Here is a 20,795-nt window from a genome sequence, read left to right on the forward strand (position 1 = left end):
GCTAACAAACTCCCAGATAAAATATGTCCTATCTTCCCTTCTAGACATCATGATCCGGAAGGCCAGGCTGTGAATTTAAATCCCTCTGTCTCCTCAGAATACTGTGCTAGAACATAGTAGTGTCCAGCCAGCCCTGGTCAGCATTCCTACTTCTGTCTCCCTTCTGGGCAGGGGCCTAACACACAGGTCTGGACACCCCCCCGGATACATGTCAGCAACATCCACACCCGTCCCCCGCCCTTCACAGGGGGCCTTTGTCCTCCGGCCTGGGGGTGCGCACACACCAGCCACACACGCTGTCCTCTGGAAAAACCCTGGCAGGTCCTGAAAGTGAGCCTGGGGCTGACGGGACAGGGGACTGGGACCTGCCGGTGAGCACACTGGAGAATACTCACGGGAGACGCATTCCCAAAGCAGAGCCTCAGGCCACTCTGGGAGCAGCTCAGGAGGATGAGGAGGGCTTGGAATTTAGCATCGGGAAATCGAGGCAAACCCCAGCTCGTGCCTTGCTTACAGACTCCTTGTGAGGCCACACTGACCCACTGACCAGCGTCTCTTAAGAAGTCCTCTGCCTCCAGGGGCGCCTGGGTGGCTCAGTCGGTTAAGCGTCCGACTTCAGCTCAGGTCACAATCCTGCGGTTCGCGAGCTCGAGCCCGCGTCAGGCTCTGTGCTGACGGCTCAGAGCCCGGCACCTTCCTCGGATTCTGTGTCTCCTTCTCTCTCCGTCCCTCCCCCGCTCGTACTCTGTCTCTCTCTCTCTCTCTCTCTCTCTTGCGCTCTCAAAAATAAATATCAGAAAAAAATTATTAAAAAAAAAAAAATAGAAGCCCTCCTGCCTCCCACACTCCTGAATCCGCAGTACCTAGCACAGTACCTGGCACGGGGTAAGCACCAATAACCACCTGACTGATGGAGTGAGCGAAGCAGCCTTGTGATTATTCACCCAGGCTCTCCGTCTGCTCACAGGGGTCAATCAAGCACCACAGGTTCACGGAGGGCCAGAAAGCTCAGACGCCAGGCTCCCAGTCCAGGGCGTGAAAGTCGAGGCGGAAAAACGAATGTATGTCCAACAGAGTGCAGCAAATGCAAAGGCACTGTGCTGAGGCACGTGCAGCTGGGGTGCTTACATCAATGTGGCCTGAGCCCAGCGACCGGAAGTGGTGAGCGTTAGGGTTGGCGGACCTGCCTGGGCATCCTCGTGTCCCACTGGCTAGACCAAGTAATTCTCCCAATGTGGTCCCCGGACCGGCAGTATCAGCAGGCTTTATCTTAGCCCTACTAAATAAGAAACTCAGGGCAAGGTCCAGAAATCTGTATTTTAAGAAGCCCCCCCCCCCCCCAGGTGATTCTGCTGCACGTTCAAGTTTGAGAAGCCCCACGTCAGACTTCTTCTTGAAGGCAACAAGGAGCCATGGACTGCTGTACACAGAGGGAGGCCGGTCCAGAGCGGCACTTCACTACGGTCGCTGGGGGAGTCTGGTGAGGGGCTGGTAAAAGGCCCACGTCGGAAAGCTGGCCCCATGTGGACCCTCACCTCCACCGGGACAGGGCCGCTGCCTCTGTCCGATGCCCAATCTATCGGCACATGTGAGGGAAGGGGCCACTGGGAAGTCAAGACCCTTGCTGGGCACAGGGCCTGCTGCCAGGGTGACCACCTGTCACTGGGGGAAAGGGGGCAGCACCCCACGGAGGGTCAACGAAGGAGAGCTGGGTGATCATGGCAACCTCCCCTCAGGTGGGACAGGGTAATGGAAGGAGGCCTGGCTGTCCCACGTACCCCACTCCCATTCCCAGGAGGGAGCACCACTGACCCCACAGTCCTCCTCTGCCCGCATCTAGCTCATCATCCCCTCCTCTGTCCATCTGGGCCCCAGGTGGCAGTGTCTCCCCCCTCCACATCCTGAAGACACAGCTTCCTTGCCATAGCCTAAAGGGCTGGGGGGCTCTCTCCTTGGTTACAGCCCTAGCTCCCGTATCCATGGTGATCCTCTCTCAGGAGGCCCGAGACCCTCATCTGCCAGGCCTTCACCTTCCTTTGCCGAGACTGGTCCTGGGGTTGGTGGCCCAGATCAGTAGCAGGGCCCTTACTCTCTTTAGCGGACACGGGGTGAGGAAAGGGGACAAAGGGCATTCAACGTGCTGCCTTCAACCAGGAGATGGATGCAAAAGACACATTCAACGGCTTCCCAAGGCCCAACAGGGAAGCTCAGAACAACTCAGGCCCAACCTGAAGCTCGGGAGAGAGCAAATCACCCCGTCAAACCTGATACAGCATAAAGCACGAGGAGTCTAGAGTCCCACAGGCCAGCACTGTGTTATCTTAGGCAGGCTCTGTGACTTCCCAAGCCTCAGTTTCCACACCTGTACGTCAGAGATATTCGTCTCCACCCTCTAGGGTTCCTGCAAGATGAAGTGAGGAGAAGCATCTGAATCAAGAGGCACGGTGCTCAGGGGCGCCTGGGTGGCTCAGGCGGTTGAGCATCTGACTTCGGCTCAGGTCGCGATCTCACAGTTCATGAGTTCAAGCCCCGCGTCAGGCTCTCTGCTGTCAGCCCGGAGCCCGCTTTGGATCCTCTGTCCCCCTATCTGCCCCTCCCCTGCTGGTGCTCTCTATCTCAAAAATAAACATTAAAAAAGAAGCAGCAGCAGAAGAGGAGGAGGAGAGGCAGCAGCACAACACCCAGCACCTCCTTTGTCTTCTTGTCCCTCTGGGAGCCAGGGACCATCTAGCTGGATCATTCCCCCACTGACATCCTAAAGTCTGGGTTTTCTGAGAGGAGGCTGTCAGATTACCTTTGTTCCTACACCAGACAGCCTGTCCCTGCCTCCTGGGTGACCTCTCTCTGCTGGTGGGACACCCGGTGGGGAAGACAGTGGCCCTGGGACCAGAAAACACTGCATAAACACGGACTTCTGGTACTGGTATTATTACTGCTAGTCATCTGACAGGCGAACGAGTACTGCCTGGTAAATTGCTTCCTGCAGGTAATTTACATTTCCTATTGTCAGTGTAGTCTTCAGTCACTACCATCTGACACAGGAGTTTTCCAGAGAGCAGGAGCCAGGCTGGGCTTCTGTTTTCCTGCAACCCCCAGCCCAGGCCCTGGCAGGGAGCACCCAAGGAGCCCAGCACAGAAGGGACGAGGCAATCATCTGCTCTAACTTAGCACGCAAAGCAGAAAGCTCTCCTTCCTAGTCTTTACCAAGTGTTTGAACGCCTCCAGGGATGGGCTCCTTAGTCCCTGCTGCACAGCACTCCAGGGAGGCTGAGCTCCATGGGGTGAGCAGGGGCTAAATGGGCGGCTGCAGGACTTGGGGCTGCAGGGAACTCCGGGGCCACCCCCACCCCCATGGCCTAGCAGCCCCCCTTCCCCTCCCACTGAGAGTTGATAATAGGAGTGGTTCTAATTATGCTCTAATTGCTTTCTTCCAGGCAGTTTCTCTGGAGCCAAGGAGTTCAGAGTTCATGAATAAATGAAGAGGGAGGAAGCGGGAAGGGATGTTTATTGATCCACAAATCTCTACGTGCCAGTGTCTCTGCCCCACAAACGCTTGGGCATGCAGCTGTGTGCAGTTTTGAACACATACACACAAACACACAGACGTGCACACTGCAGCCCCAAACCTCTCTCTCCAAAGGACGAGCAGGGGTAGAAGGAAGGTAACAAGAAATCTCCTCAAGTGGCTTTGGGTCCCAGTCCCAGCGCTGCCACTGACTTATGGCCTCGGGCAAACCGGGGTCTTCCCGCCTGTATGATGGAGGAGCAAAGGTAACGTCTGACAGCCTCCTCTCAGAAAATCCAGCTGTTAGGATGCCAATGGGGGAAAGATCCCGCTGGACGGGATCCTGGGCTGGGCCAGATGGGCACTGCTGCCCTCAGACTCCCCCCGCTTTCCTCTAGATGCCTCCTTCCCTAAGAAGAACCCAGTCAAACAGCCGGGTGTTCCAGGGACATGGTGGGAGGAACACATATCTCCATGCTGGCGGGTCACCTGGTGGGGGAAGGGCAGGGCTCCAGACCGGATGTCTGCACTGCCACTCACCAGCTCAGTGGCCCCGGCCACGCACTTCTTGAGGCTCAGTGGTTTCATCTATTAGATGGCAATGGTAGACTAGGCAACAGCCTTAGCCGAGCGCCTGGCACAGAGTAATAAGCATTTGGTAAGCGGTGGCTATGACTGCTAATAATGTTACAAACCTGCACAGTACAGGTTGGTGCCTTCATTACAGGTGAAGAAACTAAGGCACAGAGAGGTCAAGCAACTTGCCCCAAATCACGCCTTAAGTGACAGAATTTGAACCCAGGCCCATCGGACCCCGAAGCCTCTGTGCTCCAGCCTTGGTTCTCCGCTGTGTCTGATTCATCTCGTCCCCAAGAGGTGGCACACAGTAGGTGACCGCAGTAATGTACTGAATGACAGAGAAATGCAGGAGAAAGACGAGCATAAAAAAATCACGCTCTGTTTCCAGTGACCAGGGTGAGCAGCTTGATGGAGGGAGAGCTAGGACAAGGTTTCTTTCAAGGTCAAAGCGAAGTGCTGGGTCTGAGGGACCCCAGGACGCCGTGCCTCCTCAGCAGCTGGGGCCAGGTGGGGACAAGGGGGATCCTTTGTTTGTGCTTGTGGAAGGAGATCTTTCTACTCCTTCACGACTTTTCTCTAAGCTAGGAATCCTGGCTTTTGGCATCAGCCAGCACCTTGCTGTGTGACTTCGGGCAAGCGACTTCAGCTCTCTGAGCCCTGGAGCCCTGCATCTAGGAAACGGGAGTGACAAGGGTCCACGCCTGGGGCTGCTTCCAGGGGGACAGGAGCACATATGTGAGGCAAGAGTGGAGGCTTGGGGATCCGACTGCCTGGCTTTGAATCCCAGCTCTGCCGCGGCCTGATGGAAGCGTGGCTTCCGTCAGATTCTGCTTCCGTGACACCGGGATGATGTGTCTACCACACCAGGGTGGAGCAGGGGGGTGCGGGGTGTGCTCCCAGGGGTAACGCGGCTACCACGGTAAGCAGTGTGGCAGAAATGTTCGATAAATCTCCCTGCTAGAATACCCACATGCAGAGACCCTGCAGTCCATTTCACATGTGGGGACGCAGCCCCAGAGAGGGGCAGGGACTAGTCCAAGGTCACAGAGCCAGTTCAGGGCAGAGCCGGACCCCTGTGGGAGCTAGCTGTATGCAGGGCCCCCTGTCCACACCTCAGCTTGAACAGATCACCACGAGACCCTTCCCCGCACCTAGGCCACCCTGCTTAAGGCTTGCTCGGGGCTGGGGGGTGCTGAAGCTCCCTTCTCCTGTCTTCCCGGCTGGCTCCAACCAGCGGGGTGTGTCACGGAGCAGGGAGGGTGACCCACCTTCCTGGCCCACCCCGTCAGCCCCTTCACTCCCGGGGCTGGCTGCAGAGGCCTCAGAAACAATCCAGGGGCCCAGGACTGGAACACCATTTGTCAGCCCTGCATGGTGGTGGCGGGCTCGTTTCCATGGCAACCGTGCGGTGTGAAGGCATCCTGGCATCATTAGGGAGTGCGCTGAGTAGTATAAACAGAGGCTGCAGTAGATTACACGCCTATTATGAGCAGTCTCGGGCTCTGAGCACTGGTAATTATGCCTAATTGTGCATTTAATTGTGTAATTGAAAACCCACATCTCTGACTCAGGCTGGGGCTGCAGAACCTACCCCCCCCCTTCAAAAAAAAAAAAAAAAGAGGCTTAGGAGCCATCACTACCCTGAAAATCCCAGGGCTGTCTCCCTTTCTAGAGCAACGGGGTAGCCAGAGTGGACGTGGAGGTAAAGAGCTCGGCCAGGCTCTGTGACTTGGGATGGGGTGAGGGGGAGCATGCTGAATTAAGGCAGAGCAACTGGCTAGGAGCACAAAAATGCCCACCAGATTTTCATTATTCGTAACAGATACCATTTTATGTTATTGCCACTGCCCTCTCAGGACCTAGAACCAGCATCTGGTGGTTTCCAAGGGACCTGGATCATCATCAGATCCATCACACATCCAAGGGGTCATCCAACTTACAAATTCTTCACCCCTGCCAGGGACAGGGAACTCACCACCTGACTGTCGGTCCGCCACTGCAGAGCCTCGATAGATAACCTGAAGACCACTGATGGAGTTCAACAATCTCCTCTCCAGTTCCCAGTTTCACAGACTGGAGAAAATGAGGCCCCGGGAAGGGCAGGGCCAGCTCAAAGATGCACAGGAAGTGAGTTCCAGAACCCCGGGATTCTGACTTGCAGGAGAGGGCATACTTTGTACCCCACGGTGACCTCGCACCTAGAATTGTGCCCGGCACTTTGTGGGTGCTTCATAAATATTTGCTGAATACAACTCCGGGTAGGGTTAGCTGGTGGCAATTCTTACTCTCTGACCCAACAGGATTTAGTTTTTTTCTGGATTTGAAGAAGTTGACCTGCAGCGGCCCGGGGTTTGGGATAGGTCAGAACCTCCTGCTCTTGAAACTCTGTGGTCTGAGACTTGAGTTTACAACCAAATATGCCATGTGGGCATCTGGGACGGGGACAGTATGGACGCTCACCCAGAAGGCAGAGGAAAGGAGAGGTCACGTGAGCCCCTGACTACCTGACACCTGGGTGTAAAGCCTTGGGCAGGCCACTCGAGGCAGGAGTGTCCCCCTCTGCTCAGAGCCCGATTCTCACATCCTCGCCACTGCCCTCCAGCACGACAGGCTGGTGTAGCAGCAAGTCTGGTCTCTACCTGGGAAAGGATAGAACTCATTGCTAACTCAGAGCTGGAGGTCCTCTTAGATGATGAGCCCAGCTTCTCCCTTTATAGAGGGGCCACACCTTCCTGTCTGCTCCCCTCTGATTGAGTGCTGGGCTCTGTGCCCAGAGCTCTCTCTCTCTCTGCGTTATCTCAGGCCACCCTGTGAGGGGGTGCTATTATTATTCCCATTTTATGGAAGAGAAGACTGAGGAGCAGTAAGGCCAAAGCCACACAGCTTTAGAACTTCTGCTTCACCTGTGTCTTCTACTCATTCAAAAGAGGGCACGCCCCCTCTCCTAGATGCCACAGTATTCAGATTCATAGAACGTGCTATGCCATTTCTGGAGCATTTAAGAGTGTGAACCCTTTGTGAGCTCCACTCAGCACAGTTTATCTCAAAGGAGCCTCCTGGCAACTCTCAGAGGCAGATTATTATCCTGATTTAGAGAACTGCAGGTGCAAGCTCAGAGAGGTTAAGTGTCTTGCCCAAGGTCACCCAGCTACAAAGAGGCAGAGATGTAACTCAAAGCCCAGCCTGACCCCAAAGCTCAAGCTCTTCCCTGTTGACCTCTCTGCCTCTCGTTCACCAGCTGCTTTGAGAGGCAGAGGCCAGGAGGCCAGGTAACACAGTCAAGCCTGCAGCCACATTAACAGCTCTTCTAAAACCTTGGTACTGGGGCGCCTGGGTGGCTCAGTCTGTTAAGCGTCCAACTTAGGCTCAGGTCATGATCTCGCAGTCTGTGAGTTCGAGCCCCGCATTGGGCTCTGGGCTGACCGCTCAGAGCCTGGAGCCTGTTTCAGATTCTGTGTCTCCCTCTCTCTCTGACCCTCCCCCGTTCATGCTCTGTCTCTCTCTGTCTCAAAAATAAATAAACGTTAAAAAAATTTTAAAAAAAATAAATAAAAATAAAAATAAAACCTTGGTACTCACTGGCAGAAGCGTCTCTGATTCACCTGCCCTCTCCCTCTCCAGGTCAAGGCCTGGAGGGCTGAGGGCACTGCTACTGGGCTCCCTCTTACCAAAACTGGCTCCGTCCCCTGTGGCTGGGAACTAGCTTTAAAAAAAATTTTTTTTGATGTTATTTTTCAGAGAGCGTGCGAGTGGGGGAAGGTCAGAGAGGGGGATAGAGGATGTGAAGCAGTCTCTGCACTGTCAGCACAGAGCCCAATGTGGGGCTCAAACCCACAAACCAGGAGATCATGACCTGAGCCAAAGTCGGATGCTCAACCGACTGAGCCACCTAGGCGCCCCTGGAACTAGCTTGTAAAAAGCACATCTCGGGGTGCCTGGGCGGCTCAGTCGGTTAAGCGTCCGACTTCGGCTCAGGTCATGATCTCGCCGTTTGTGGGTTCGAGCCCTGCACTGGGCTCTGTGCTGACAGCTCAGAGCTTGGAGTCTGCTTCGGATTCTCTCTGCCCCTCCCCTGCTTGTGCTCTCTCTCTCTCAAAAATAAATAAACATTAAAAATAAATAAATAAAATGGGAATGCAAGCTGGTGCAGCCACTCTGGAAAATAGTATGGAGGTTCCTCAAAAAACTAAAAATAGAACTACCCTAGGACTCAGCAATTGTACTCCTAGGCATTTTTATCCAAGGGATACAGATGTGCTGTTTCGAAGGGACACATGCACCCCCGTGTTTATAGCAGCACTATCAACAATAGCCAAAGTATGGAAAGAGCCTGAAAGCCCATCGATGGATGAATGAATGGATAAAGAAGATGTGGTATATATATACAATGGAGTATTACTCGGCAATCAAAAAGAATAAAATCTTGCCATTTGCAACTGCGCGAATGGAACTGGAGGGTATTATGCTAAGTGAAATTAGTTAGAGAAAGACAAATATCGTATGACTTCACTCATATGAGGACTTTAAGAGACAAAACACATGAACATAAGGGAAGGGAAACAAAAATAATCTAAAAACAGGGAGGGGGACCAAACGGAAGAGACTCATAAATATGGAGAACAAACTGAGGGTTGCTGGAGGGGTTGTGGGAGGGGGGATGGGCTAAATGGGTAAGGGGCACTAAGGAATCTACTCCTGAAATCACTGTTGCACTAGATGCTAACTAATTTGGATGTAAATTATAAAAATAAAATGAGGGGCGCCTGGGTGGCTCAGTCGGTTGAGCGTCCGACTTCGGCTCAGGTCATGATCTCACGGTCGGTGAGTTCGAGCCCCGCGTCAGGCTTTGTGCTGACAGCTGAGAGCCTGGAGCCTGTTTCAGATTCTGTGTCTCCCTCTCTCTCTGACCCTCCCCCGTTCATGCTGTCTCTCCCTGTCTCAAAAATAAATAAACATTAAAAAAATAATAATAATAAAAAAAAATAAAATGAAAATGAAAAAAAGTGGAATGAATATCCTACTCATATCCAAGATATTTTCCATTACATCATACAGACTGTTGTTTTAAAAGAAAAAAACCCCTCAATCCTATCATTCTACAAATACATTTCTAGTTTAATTAAAAAAATAAAAATAAATAAAATAAATAAGAAGCACATCTCTGGGGCACCTGGATGGCTCAGCAGGTGAAGCATCAGACTCTTGATCTCGAGGTTGTGAGTTCGAGCCCCACATTGAGCATAGAGACTGCTTTACAAAAGGGATAAAAATAAAAACCCCAAACAAAAACCACATCTCGGGTCTCAACTTGCTCATCACCCCTATGCCCCTGAAGCCAGAGGACAGAAGAGATGTCACTCATCACGCTGACCATCCCTGCTTGGTCCAGATTTTACAAGCATTCTCAAATCGTCTTCCCTCGATCACTCATCTGAGGCCCAGACTCTATCTTCTGTTTCCTCGGTGACAAGTCACTTCATGTCCGGCCTCAGTATGCCCATCAGGAAATGGGTATAAAAACCACACCTGAGCCTGAGGGCTCATGGGTCTTCAATACAGGTTAATTTCTTCCCGGGATAACTTTCCCTCAACCTGCCTCTTAGCAACCTTCCACTCCGCACAGGCCTTGGGGTGCACAGAAACGGGGGACAGGCAGCTCAGAAGGTCTGGGGTTTAAATGCTCATTCTGCCCCGGCTATCTATGTGGCTGTAGATAATCCAGACGGCAACGAGGGACTAGGTATGTGAAGTACTGAGCCCAGGGCCTGGCTCATAGGAGAGTACCATTTGCCATTTGCCACATAAAGAAACTGAGACCTGAAGAGTTTATGGAAATGACTGACCGCTAAAATCTCTGACCCCGGCAGACAGGGGGGGCTGCGGTGGCCCGTCCAAGTCTCGAGGCAAATGGCAGGGAGCCATAGGGAGCAATCCCCACTGGCACGATGCCTATACCGTCTCATGGGGTCCCCCCAAGCTGCCACGGGGTACGAGCTGATGTTCTGACTGCTTCACGGGAGAGAGGCGGAGGCTCAGAGGGGGTAAGGGACTCGCTGGGAGTCACAAAGCGAGGCAGCGATGTCGATCTGACTGACCCCAGAGGTAGGGCTCCTGACCCCTGTGTCAGATCTCAGAGCAGCTGCCAGTGACGGGGCACTTATCTCAAAAACCTGCACCCGCCTACCCCTACAGAGGAGCCAAACTAGGGCCCTCCCGTGCCCCACCTCTCCCCCAGGCTCTCTTTTCTCTTCCACCTTGCTCTACCTGCCTCGTAAGGGTCTTCAGGGCTGTTTGCTCTCAGCCTGTCCATCTGCAGAAGGGAGCTGACTACCCCCGCAGTGGTGCAAAGGGATGCGAGGAACAAAAACGGTCAGTGGCCCAGACAATTCTGTGCTCTGTGCTCCTGACTCCAGAGCCCGGCTGGAGAACCCGAGGCACCTAGAGCAGAGCAGACCCTCCCCGGGAAGCCACCAGCTTGCAGACGAAGCTGCTTCAGAGCGCGCTCCCTCCAGTCCTTACCATCACTATTGCTAATAACGACATCAATCAGGTTGACCACGTTTCACACCATTACTCCCAGCTCAGCAGGAAGCTACATATTTTCCCCCTCACGCACCACCTTCCAGAAAGAAGAGCTTTCCAGAAGGGACGAGCAGGCAGCGCTTCTCTAAATACCTACTATGTGCACGGCACCTGGCTAACCCCTTTTCTACAACCCTGCAAGGTGGGGGTGGGGGGGACTCTTCCTCTTTGAGGGAGGAAGAAACTAAAGCCCAGAGGAGTGAATGCAGGTGTCCAAGGTCACCCAGGGCTGGGACGGAGAACAACCATGGCAGTGATGTATCACTGAGCACTCAATGGCTCACCGTGCCAGGCACGTGCACGATCCCACTGCAATATTACCATGTTCAGATGAGGAAACTGAGGCTTGAGGCAGTGAAGAGACCGGTCTGAGGACACACACTGCATAAACATGAGTGGCTGAAGGGCGCAGGCGGAGAGGGTGGCTCTCCGCTCGAGCAGGAGAGTGTGCCTATCCTGGTCCTGCCACTGGCTAGCTTAGAGACCTCGGGCGAACTTCGTCACCTTCCTGAGCCTCAGTTTCCTCATCTGAAATAGGGGATAGCGAGAACATCTATCCCACTGTGTGGAATAATGATAAGGATAAAGACAGTAGGCACAAAAAAAAAAAAAAAAAAAAAGCTAACGTTTATCGATCATTTAACATGCACCAGGCACTTTGCCAAACACTCTACATATGTAAGCTCATTTGGTTAAATGAGGTAATGCATATAAAGTGCTTAGCACAGGACTCCAGAAATGGGAGCGATAATGATGATGAAGAAGAAACTGATGAGGATTCCCTTGGGCAAATCTCCTTGGTTCATCTTACAGGAAGAACAGAGTGGCCTGTAAGGTCTCAGGAAGGAGGCGGACCTGGAAAGAAGGGCAGGGGTTGGACAGGGGGAAGGAAAGGAGACACACGTAACATTCAGGGAGTGAACGGCATTTAAAAGGTCAAGACGACACACTAAGTAGGAGCACGTGGGTGGCTCAGTCGGTTGAGCATCTGACTCTTGATTTCCGCTCAGGGCATGATCTCAGGGTTCATGGGTTCACCGGGGCTCTGTGCTGATAGCTAGGAGCCTGCTTGAGATTCTCTCTCTTTCCCACTCTCTCTCTCTGCCCTTCCCCCGCTCATGCATGCTTTCTCTCTCTCAAAATAAGTAAATAAACATTAAAAAAAAAAAAAAAAGAAAAGATGATACACTGAGTAGAACTCGGGAAAGGAAGGGACCCAAGACGTTCTGCAGAATGGCACCAGACGGAGACGCCCTGAAACCTCCAGGGCCAGCTGGACGTGGTCCCACAGTCCCCGATGGATAGAACTGGCAGGACCCCAGAGACACAGACCAGGGGTGCTTCCCATTTTACAGATGGAAGAAACCAAAGCTTGCAGTGGGAAAAAGACTTGTCTGAGTTTACAGGATGTCAGTGGCAGAACTGTACTTGAATCCAAGCCTTCTGTCAGCTCAGCACCCAGCTACCTGCTGCTTCCCACAAAGGAAGACTGCAGGGCGAGGGGGACCTGGATACATTTGGGCCACAATTCCAGGAAAGCGCCCCATGGTATATATCATTATGATGACAGGAAGAAGCTATAGTTGATTGAATGCTCACTCTGTGCCTGGCACAATGCTAAGTTCGTTATATGCATTTACCCCTCCCAACAACTCTAAGAATTCAGAACGGTTTATATTATCTCTTTTTCACAGGTGACAACATTGTGGCTCAGAGAGGGTAAGCAACTTGCCTAAGACCACACGGCTAGGAAGTGACAAAGTCAGGACTCGAACCCAGGCCTGTCCTATCAAACTCCAGAGCCCTGTCCCTACACTTGTCCCTCTGAACGGTACAGCTCCCACTTGCCCCTCCTACCCTCCAGTAAACACTCACCCCTACTCCCTCACCCAAAGCCAGTCTATCCCAACTACAGAAGAGTGTTCAGAGCTAGCCTGTTTCATCATAACGATCAAACCCCGTCCAAAAGAGAAAAGTGACAGCTCGTCTTCTAAAGTTTTCAGCTGAGGAACATTTAACAGCCTTTTCCTTCTCGGCCCCTTTCCACCGGGTGAGAAAACAGGCTCCCTTCTCTCTGGGATGATGTCAGGCTGGTGGATTCCACCATCCAGGAGTACATGACAGAAGCTGCTAGGCAGCAGAGGCTCCTGGGAGTTAGTGACAGCTGAAGGGACCCGCTCTGCAATCCGCCCAGACAGAACAGAGGCAAGAGATCGATTTCCAAGTCCCTTCTTGGAGCACGCCCTCCCTCCAAATTATCTCACGTAATTCCCATAAGTTGTCCGAAGCCACCCAGCCAAGATGTATTAGAGTCAGAATCCGACCCAGGTCTCGCCTACTTCCAGAGTCCCTATGCTGGCAAACTCTCTAAGCAGAAGGGTGGGGTTAGCTTAGCTGGGGAGAGTTCTGGAGGCTGGGAGTAGTAAGGACAAAGAACCCCTGATCGCTCTGGGCCAGAACTACTTATTTTATAATTAAGAAGGCAACAGAGAATGCTGGTCACCTGCCTGGCTTCAAAGCCTGGCGCTTAGCTGTAGAACTTTGGGCAGGTTACTTTACGGGATATGAGGATTAAATTAGTAAATACGTGGAAAAGGGCTTACAAGAGCTCCCAAATCCTAGTAAATGCTCCCCAAAGCTAACCGCTGTCGGCAGCAGCAGAGAACGAACACGGGGCAGACTAACAACAGTGCCTACCTTTGGGGTGTGGAACAGGCATGGAGGCAAATGTACGTTTAAGTTCTGCCGTTTGACTACGGACGGGTTCATTTTTACAATATGTATGTAACTTTTTTTAAGCGTGAAAAAAGTCCTAGTTTAAAAATTAAAAATTAACAGACAGGAAAAAAAACCAAACAAACAAACCTCCGAAAAGTTTCATCACTCCTTGGCATTTTATATTCCTCCAAGTAGATAAAGAAGGGTGTTTCTACTGTGAGCCAGGCGTTGCCAGATACCTGATTCATTAATTTATTTTACAAATATTAATGGAGTGCCAGGCACTGTTCCAGCTGCTGGGGATTTAGTAGGGAACAAAACAGATAATCTCTGCCCTTCTAGAGTTTCCACTCTACCTGATTTTAATTAATCCCCCCCAACCCCGCCCCCCGCAACCCTCAAGGATGGGCAATTTCCAGACAGGCAGACCAAAGCAGCCTGGCGAAGGGAAGTTGCTTGCCCTGCATCCCACAGCCGGGAGCAGGGCTACTACCTTCAGGGCCTGGCTGTTTCTACCACTGCCCAAGAGAGCAAGTCTGTGGCTGGCAAGTTTGGGGCTGGCGTCCCCAAGAGGAGAGAAGCAAGATGAATGAGGAGGTCTGCACATCCAGACTCAACGCGTCACTCGGCGCTATTGTGTGCACCTGTGCTGGAGGAGGCGCGGTGGGCGCAGGCAACCGTGGAGCTAGGCACCAGTGAGGCTCAGGTTCCCCCACCTCACACCCACCCCGGACTCCTGCCCGTGGAGGTCCCCACGCACCTCTGCCTAGAAGCTCAGCACAGCTTCAAAACCCCCCAGTCGCCAGGCCTGAGCTCTAGGGTTAGGCGGGAGACCCTGACCTCTCTTTAACTCGCTTCCCAACTTCACCTGCCGGAGCCTGAAGGGAAGAGCAGACCTGGTCCTCGTGAGCCCCCAAATTCACTCCACTGGCCTCCCTCAGAGGAGAAGCAGAGTTGCCTAAGCCGGGGTTGGGCATGGTTTCCCCAGATGCTCCCCTCCCCACCCAGGGCACCCACCCCTCACTGGTGCCGGTCAAGGCAGAAGGGCTTGTCTGTGCATCCCCACCCATGACACTCAGGTATGACTGATGGAGAGCCCCCCCCCCCCCCAGCCGCAGTGGCCACAGCCAAAGCAAGGAGGGCAGCCAGCACCCAGTTTGTCAGACTGGCCCAGGACCTGGCAGCTCCTGGTGACTCTCTCCAGAGAGGCGGGTCTCCATTCCCACCCAGGCTTGCTCAGTCAGGAGGGGGGAGGCAGGCAGCTACAGCACAAAGGAGGAGTGAACGGTTCTTGGAGTCTAAGATCCCAATACACACAGATGAACGTGGACCAGGAAAAGGTTAGAGATCTAGAGGCACAGCAAGGAGAAAGCCGGAGACAAACACACACACAAACACACACGGAGGAGCAGAGACTTTGTGAGCAACACTCGCGCGGGCACAGACCCGGAGGACAGGAGAGCCGCGCACTCGAATAATCTAGAGGAAAACACCCAGCAGGGACCTCAAGGGATCCAGCTCAGCAGCCCGGGACACACCCCCGGCCCCAGCGAGCCACAGTCCCACAGCAGGCCACTCGCACGGTGCCGGGCGGGCGGGGGACCGGCGCACAGGACGCACTCGGGGACCGGGGAGAGCCGGGCGAGAAGCGCACACAAAGAGCCAGCCGGGCCAGCAGGAGCAGGCTCCGCCCGTCCGCCCCGTGACTCCAGCCCACCCCCCACCCGGGACTCGCGGCAGACACACACGGAGACACACACGGGCTGTGCAGCCCACCCGCACGCCCGGGACCCGCCCCGCCGCGCCCCACCCGGCCCCGGCCGCCCGGCGCTCACCAGCTGCAGGCAGCAGAAGGCGACGAGCGTGCAGCGCCCGCTGCACTTGCCCATGGCTCCGGGGGCCGCGCGGGCCGTCCGCCGCGGCGCCCCTCTAGCTCGGCGGCCGCCGCCTCCTCCTCCGCGCCGCACGGGCTCCGCGTCCTCCCCGCTGCGCGCCCCGGGCGGCGGAGCCGGGCGCCTAGGGCCGGGCCCGGGGGCGCCGGGTCCACAGGGCTGGGGCCGGCCGCTCGCGCCCCGAGTCCATGGTCCGTTGGCCCGCGCCGGCTCCGCCGCGCCGCGCCTCCTTTGTCTGGCCGGCCGGCCGCCAGGCGCGCCTCCTGCCCCGGGGCGGCTGGCGGGGAGCGCGGAGCGGGGAGCGCGGGCACCGAGCGCGGCGCACAGCAGCACTGCCCAGCTGGGGCAGCCGCCCGGGCGCTCGGCGGCCGCGGCTTCCCGGCCCCACCACGTGGCTCCGCCGCCGCCACCGGGAGGGAGTAAGGGAGGGGCGGGGCGGGGCGGCCTCGGGAGCAGAGGGGAGGGGAGAAGGGGTAGGGAAGTGGAGGGTGGAGGGAGAGACGGGGAGGGAGTGGAAGAGTGCAGGCTTGGGGGTGGACAGCCCTGGGTCAAAGCTGGACTTCACGGGCTGTGTGACCTTGGGCGAGTCACGTCGCCCCTCTGGGCCTCAGGTTTCTTAGCAAAGTGGGAATAACGTGTGCTTCGGAGTTGCCAAGGTGAAAAGCTCTTGTGTGAATAAAGCACTTAGCCCTGTGCCTGGCCCGCTGAGGGTGCTGGAGCACTCCTCTCTCCGCCCTGTCTGTAGGACCCCCCACGCTGGGGTTCCAGCCTTGGACCTCTCCTGCCACTCTGGTTCCCAGGTCTGCTCCTCACCCCGGCCTCCCTCCTGAGTGTCTGGTCACATTTTCATTCTTCCCTCTTTCCTCCTACTGGCATTTACTAAGCCGGGACTGCATACACACCCCTGGGGGCGCCCGGGATCCAGAGATGAGCACTGCGGCGCTGTTCCAGAACCCATTGAGCTTCCCAGGGAACAGACAAGCTCCCAGAGGCATGTGGGTGAGCTGCCTGATGGCAGAGACAGAGGTTGGCGCAGGGGGGCTGTGGCCTGCCCCTAACCCCTAACTGAGGCTGCAGTGAGGAGGGAGTCAGCAGAAGACTGCCTTCTTCAAGACACTCTGAAAAGCACTCCAACTTCCAAACACATGCCAAATCCATGTAATCCCCCCCCCCCCAACTTCTGAGTCATCTTGGTGGTTAGGATCACTCAAGTGGAAATCCCTGAGGCATCCTCTGGGCTTCTCTATATCCCATCTGACCATTCTGTGAACCATACCTTCTGGCTAAGGTCTATGAAATACCTACTATGGGCCAGGATCTCCGCTGGGGACAAGGGGATGCACCAGTCTCTGTACTCAGTGAAAAAACAGTCCAATGAGGGGTTGTCATTACAAGAAACATACAAATAAATACATAATGATAGATTCTGATGAGTGCTTTAAAGGACAATAAAGAGGAAGAGAGAAGAAGGGGGCACAATCCAGGTGTGGAGACCAGGAAGGGCCTCCTTGGGGAAATGACGTTAATATTGAGAAGACAATAGGAGGGAAGGAGAGGCAGAGGAGTGGTGAACAGTGTTCTGACAGAAGGAACAGAAGGTTGCCAATTCTTCCCATAGTCTCCATTCTGGCCAGCCCTCCTGACCCGGGGGCGGGGGTGGGGGGCAGCGTGATACGGATTCAGACCCATGGTTCTGGACCCGAATAGCCAGAGGCCAGCCCCCTCTCCTCCCTGGACTACTAAAATGGGCTCTTCTCTGGTCCCCCTCCCCCAGCAATTCCTCAGCATGCTGCTTGGTATTTTAAAACACACAGGCTGCAGGCGGGCCCCTGGGTGGCTCAGTCCATTCAGAGTTAAGCGTCCGACTTTGGCTCAGGTCATGATCTCACAGTTTGTGAGTTCAAGCCCTGCATCGGGCTCTGTGCTGATGGCTCAGAGCCTGGAGCCTGCTTCGGATTCTGTGTCTCCCTCTCTCTCTGCCTCTCCCCCACTTGTGCACACGCTCTCTCTCAAAAATAAATAAACAGAACACACACACACACACACAGGATATTCATAGAGTTAAAAGTACATGTGCTGAGGTTTTCACTTGGAAGAATAAAATAAGGTAACAGTGGGAACTTTTTTTCAGTCATGCTTGGCGAGTAACAGCTGTGTCCAACCAGGTTCTATGACTAGACAGGCTTCCAGGAGTCTGTGAAGTCCCTGAAATAATATGCAAAGCTTCGTGCGAGCAGATGTGCCTTTTTCTGGGGAGAGGCCCCGACAGCTTTCATCAGATCCTTCAAAGAGTCTGTTTCCCACAAAAGAATAAGAACTAGCCCCACGAAGCCTCGGCCCAGATGTAATGGTTCTCTAGCAGGCCCTCTCTGGGGCCTCCTCCAGATAGAGCCTCTGTCAGCTCCCCCCGAGACTCTAACAATGCAAATCGGTAATAATAACAATAATAGCGAGAGCTTATTGAGCGCTTCCTCTGAGCCAGGCACTTGGCATATATCATCCCATTCAGTCCCTCTGCTGGGGCTGTGACCAGCCCTTGCCAGGCTCTCGGCTGTATCGCATCATGTTCCCAGGCCTGGCTGACTCACTTTTAAGTCTGACCCATGGGCCAAGAGATGGCTTGTCTGACCTCAGAATTAGCCTCTGGCCTCCAGTCGTTCCATTTAGCCCAAGTCCTGCCCTGATGAATCCACACACACACAGGCTTCGCCCATTTTGTGCTGTCTGGAGTACATCTCCCATCCAAATTCCCAGCCCGGAGGACTTCCCATTTCGAATCTTAGCTCCACAGTCACTTCCCCTCAGAGGCCTTCCTTAACTCTCTGTCACCTGGAGCAGTGCCTCACCTTTGGGCTGGCAGTGGTCTGTGCGATACCTCCGTTAGCACTTTTACTGGGATTTGCTGTACTTTTCTGATGTCGCTGGTCTCCCCCAATAGACCGTGCGCTCTATGGGGAGCCAGCAACAGTGTCATAAATTACCTCTGCATCCCACGGGGCTGGGATCACGTCGGGAGTCAGCAAACACGTGGTAAATGAATGATCTTCCTGGCCTCAGGCTTCAGCATACTTTGTGCCCTCTTTACCACCTGGAAGTTCTAAGGGGGAAGGCAATCCAATTGTAGGAACAGCCAGAAACAGCTTTGAAAGACGTCGGGGGGGGGGGGGCGGGTTAGGAGCTGGGGATGACGTCCGGAGGGGCTCGTCATAGCTGGCGGCGTGAAGGATGACTAACCCTTCAAGTAGGGAAAGACTGTGGGGCAAACAAAGCAGGATTTAGAAATAAAGGGCAGAGATGATTCAGAGCATACCCACGCTTCCTGAGTGAGGAGGCAGAGTCATGGTCAGCCCTGGAGAGAGGCCCAGGGGGAGCTGTGGAAGGCCTGGGATTTATGAGGTGCTAAGGGGTTCCTCCTTGGCCCTAAACCAAGTGGTCACAGGGTCTGAATCTTCCACCGTGGCCCCTGTGAGGGTTGACACGGAAAGCTTCTGAGAAAGTTCCCTCCTAAGATGGCCGAAATGTGAAGCCAATTAATTTCTCCTTCTTCCAGGTTAGAGGCCGGGACGTGCTCACCAACGATAGTTTCTGGGGTATTTTCTGACACCAACCAATTCTCCAACACCAGCCGATCGTTCAACAATTCACTTCACGTCTGACACTAACTACCCAGAATGAGCGCAGACCCGCAGCTGAATTCAGGGTCAGTCCCCACGTGACCGCCTGCGTGTCGGATGCCTGCAGCAAGTCTGTGGGTCACCCCTACTTCTAAGTCGGGGGAGCCCGTGATCTCCTCCTTAGGTTCGATAATGTGCTTGTGAACGGTTCAGAGAACGCAGGAAGGTGCTTCACTTACCTTTACTGGTTTCTTAGAAAGGACACATAGTGAACAGCCGCTCTATGCCAAACATGGGGACAAAGACCAGATGTATTTTATATCATATCACAACAGCTAACATCTCTTAAGCATTTCTATACCAGGCACTGTTCTGGGCAATTTCTATGCAATGACTCATTAAACCTCCCAGCAAACCTTTAAGGTAGGTGCTATGATCATCATCCCCTTCTTTTTCCAGATGGGGAAACTGAGGCTCAGAGAGGTTAGATCACTTGCCCAGGATCATGGAACATAGAAATGGCAGAATCAAGATTTGAACCCAGGCAGAACCACTTTACCAACAAATTCCTATTCCATTCCTTACGTTTTCCAAACTTTTCTTTCTCTTTTAAAAACGCTTATTTATTTTGACACAGAGAGAGAGAGAAAGAGAGAGAGAGCGTGAGCACAAGTGGGGGAAGGGAGGGACGGAGAGAGAGAGAGAGACAGTTGGTTGTGTCCGATTTCAGCTCAGGTCACGATCTCACGGCTCGTGAGTTCGAGCCCCGCATCGGGCTCTGTGCTGACCGCTCGGAGCCTGGATCCCGCTTCGGATTCTGGGTCTGTCTCTCTCTGCCCCTCCCCCGCTCGTGCTCTGTCTCTCTGCCTCTCAAAAATAAACGTTAAACAATTTTTTAAAAAAATGAATAGGCGGGGCGCCTGGGTGGTGCAGTCGGTTAAGCGTCCGACTTCATCCAGGTCACGATCTCGCGGTCCGTGAGTTCGAGCCCCGCGTCAGGCTCTGGGCTGATGCCTCAGAGCCTGGAGCCTGTTTCCGATTCTGTGTCTCCCTCTCGCTCTGCCCCTCCCCCGTTCATGCTCTGTCTCTCTCTGTCCCCAAAATAAATAAACGTTGAAAAAAAATTTTTTTAATAAAAAAAAATGAATAGGCTATCCCGAGAATCCTCGGGATAATGGCTTGGGGGTTCGCACACTGTTGGCCAGTCGTCTGGCATCGAATGGCATCGTCTACCATTTCTTTCTTCCTTCTTCCTTCCTTCCTTTCTTCTAAGTAATCTCTATATACAAAGTGAGGCTCAAACTTACAACCCCAAGATCGAGAGTCGCATGCTCTACCCACTGAGCCAGTCAGGAGCCCCCATTGCTTATTTTCTTTTTTTTTTTTTTTTTTTTTTTTTTTTTTTAAATTTTTTTTTTTTTCAACGTTTATTTATTTTTGGGACAGAGAGAGACAGAGCATGAATGGGGGAGGGGCAGAGAGAGAGGGAGACACAGAATCGGAAACAGGCTCCAGGCTCCGAGCCATCAGCCCAGAGCCTGACGCGGGGCTCGAACTCCCGGACCGCGAGATCGTGACCTGGCTGAAGTCGGACGCTTAACCGACTGCGCCACCCAGGCGCCCCTTATTGCTTATTTTCTTGAACCCGGCTGCTTCACCCATTGCCTTCCCTCTCTGGCCCCTGATGGCACCTGAGTTTGGGACTCGTGGGCCTGTGGCCGAGGCAGAACATATAAACAGGCAGTTACTAGCAATGAATAGAGAGGCCTAGCGCCTACAAGAATGGTGGAAAGAATGGTTAACTCTGCTTGGGATTAGGTAGTGATGGAAAACTTCAGAGAAAAGGTGATGCTGACTGAAATATAGGTTGCCAGGCCAAAAAGAAATGCAGACACAGAAGCGTCT

At 53.8% G+C, this 20,795-nt stretch overlaps 1 protein-coding gene across 3 annotated transcripts in view; it reads right to left on the reverse strand.

Annotated features, from left to right (window-relative positions):
• The window catches only part of NKAIN1 (sodium/potassium transporting ATPase interacting 1), a 40,758-nt gene extending 25,064 nt beyond the window's left edge, over nt 1–15,694 (reverse strand). The window contains exon 1 of one of the 3 annotated variants that reach the window (XM_043574344.1): nt 15,220–15,694. In XM_043574344.1, coding sequence (XP_043430279.1) covers nt 15,220–15,273 — 54 coding nt within the window. In that variant the 5' untranslated portion in view covers nt 15,274–15,694. The remainder of the gene's footprint in view (nt 1–15,219) is intronic. The other 2 variants (XM_043574343.1, XM_043574342.1) reach the window with 2 other exon arrangements.
• Nucleotides 15,695–20,795: the final 5,101 nt, after the last annotated feature.

This window comes from Prionailurus bengalensis, chromosome C1 (genome assembly GCF_016509475.1).
Source record: "Prionailurus bengalensis isolate Pbe53 chromosome C1, Fcat_Pben_1.1_paternal_pri, whole genome shotgun sequence".
Taxonomy (NCBI): Eukaryota; Metazoa; Chordata; class Mammalia; order Carnivora; family Felidae; genus Prionailurus; species Prionailurus bengalensis.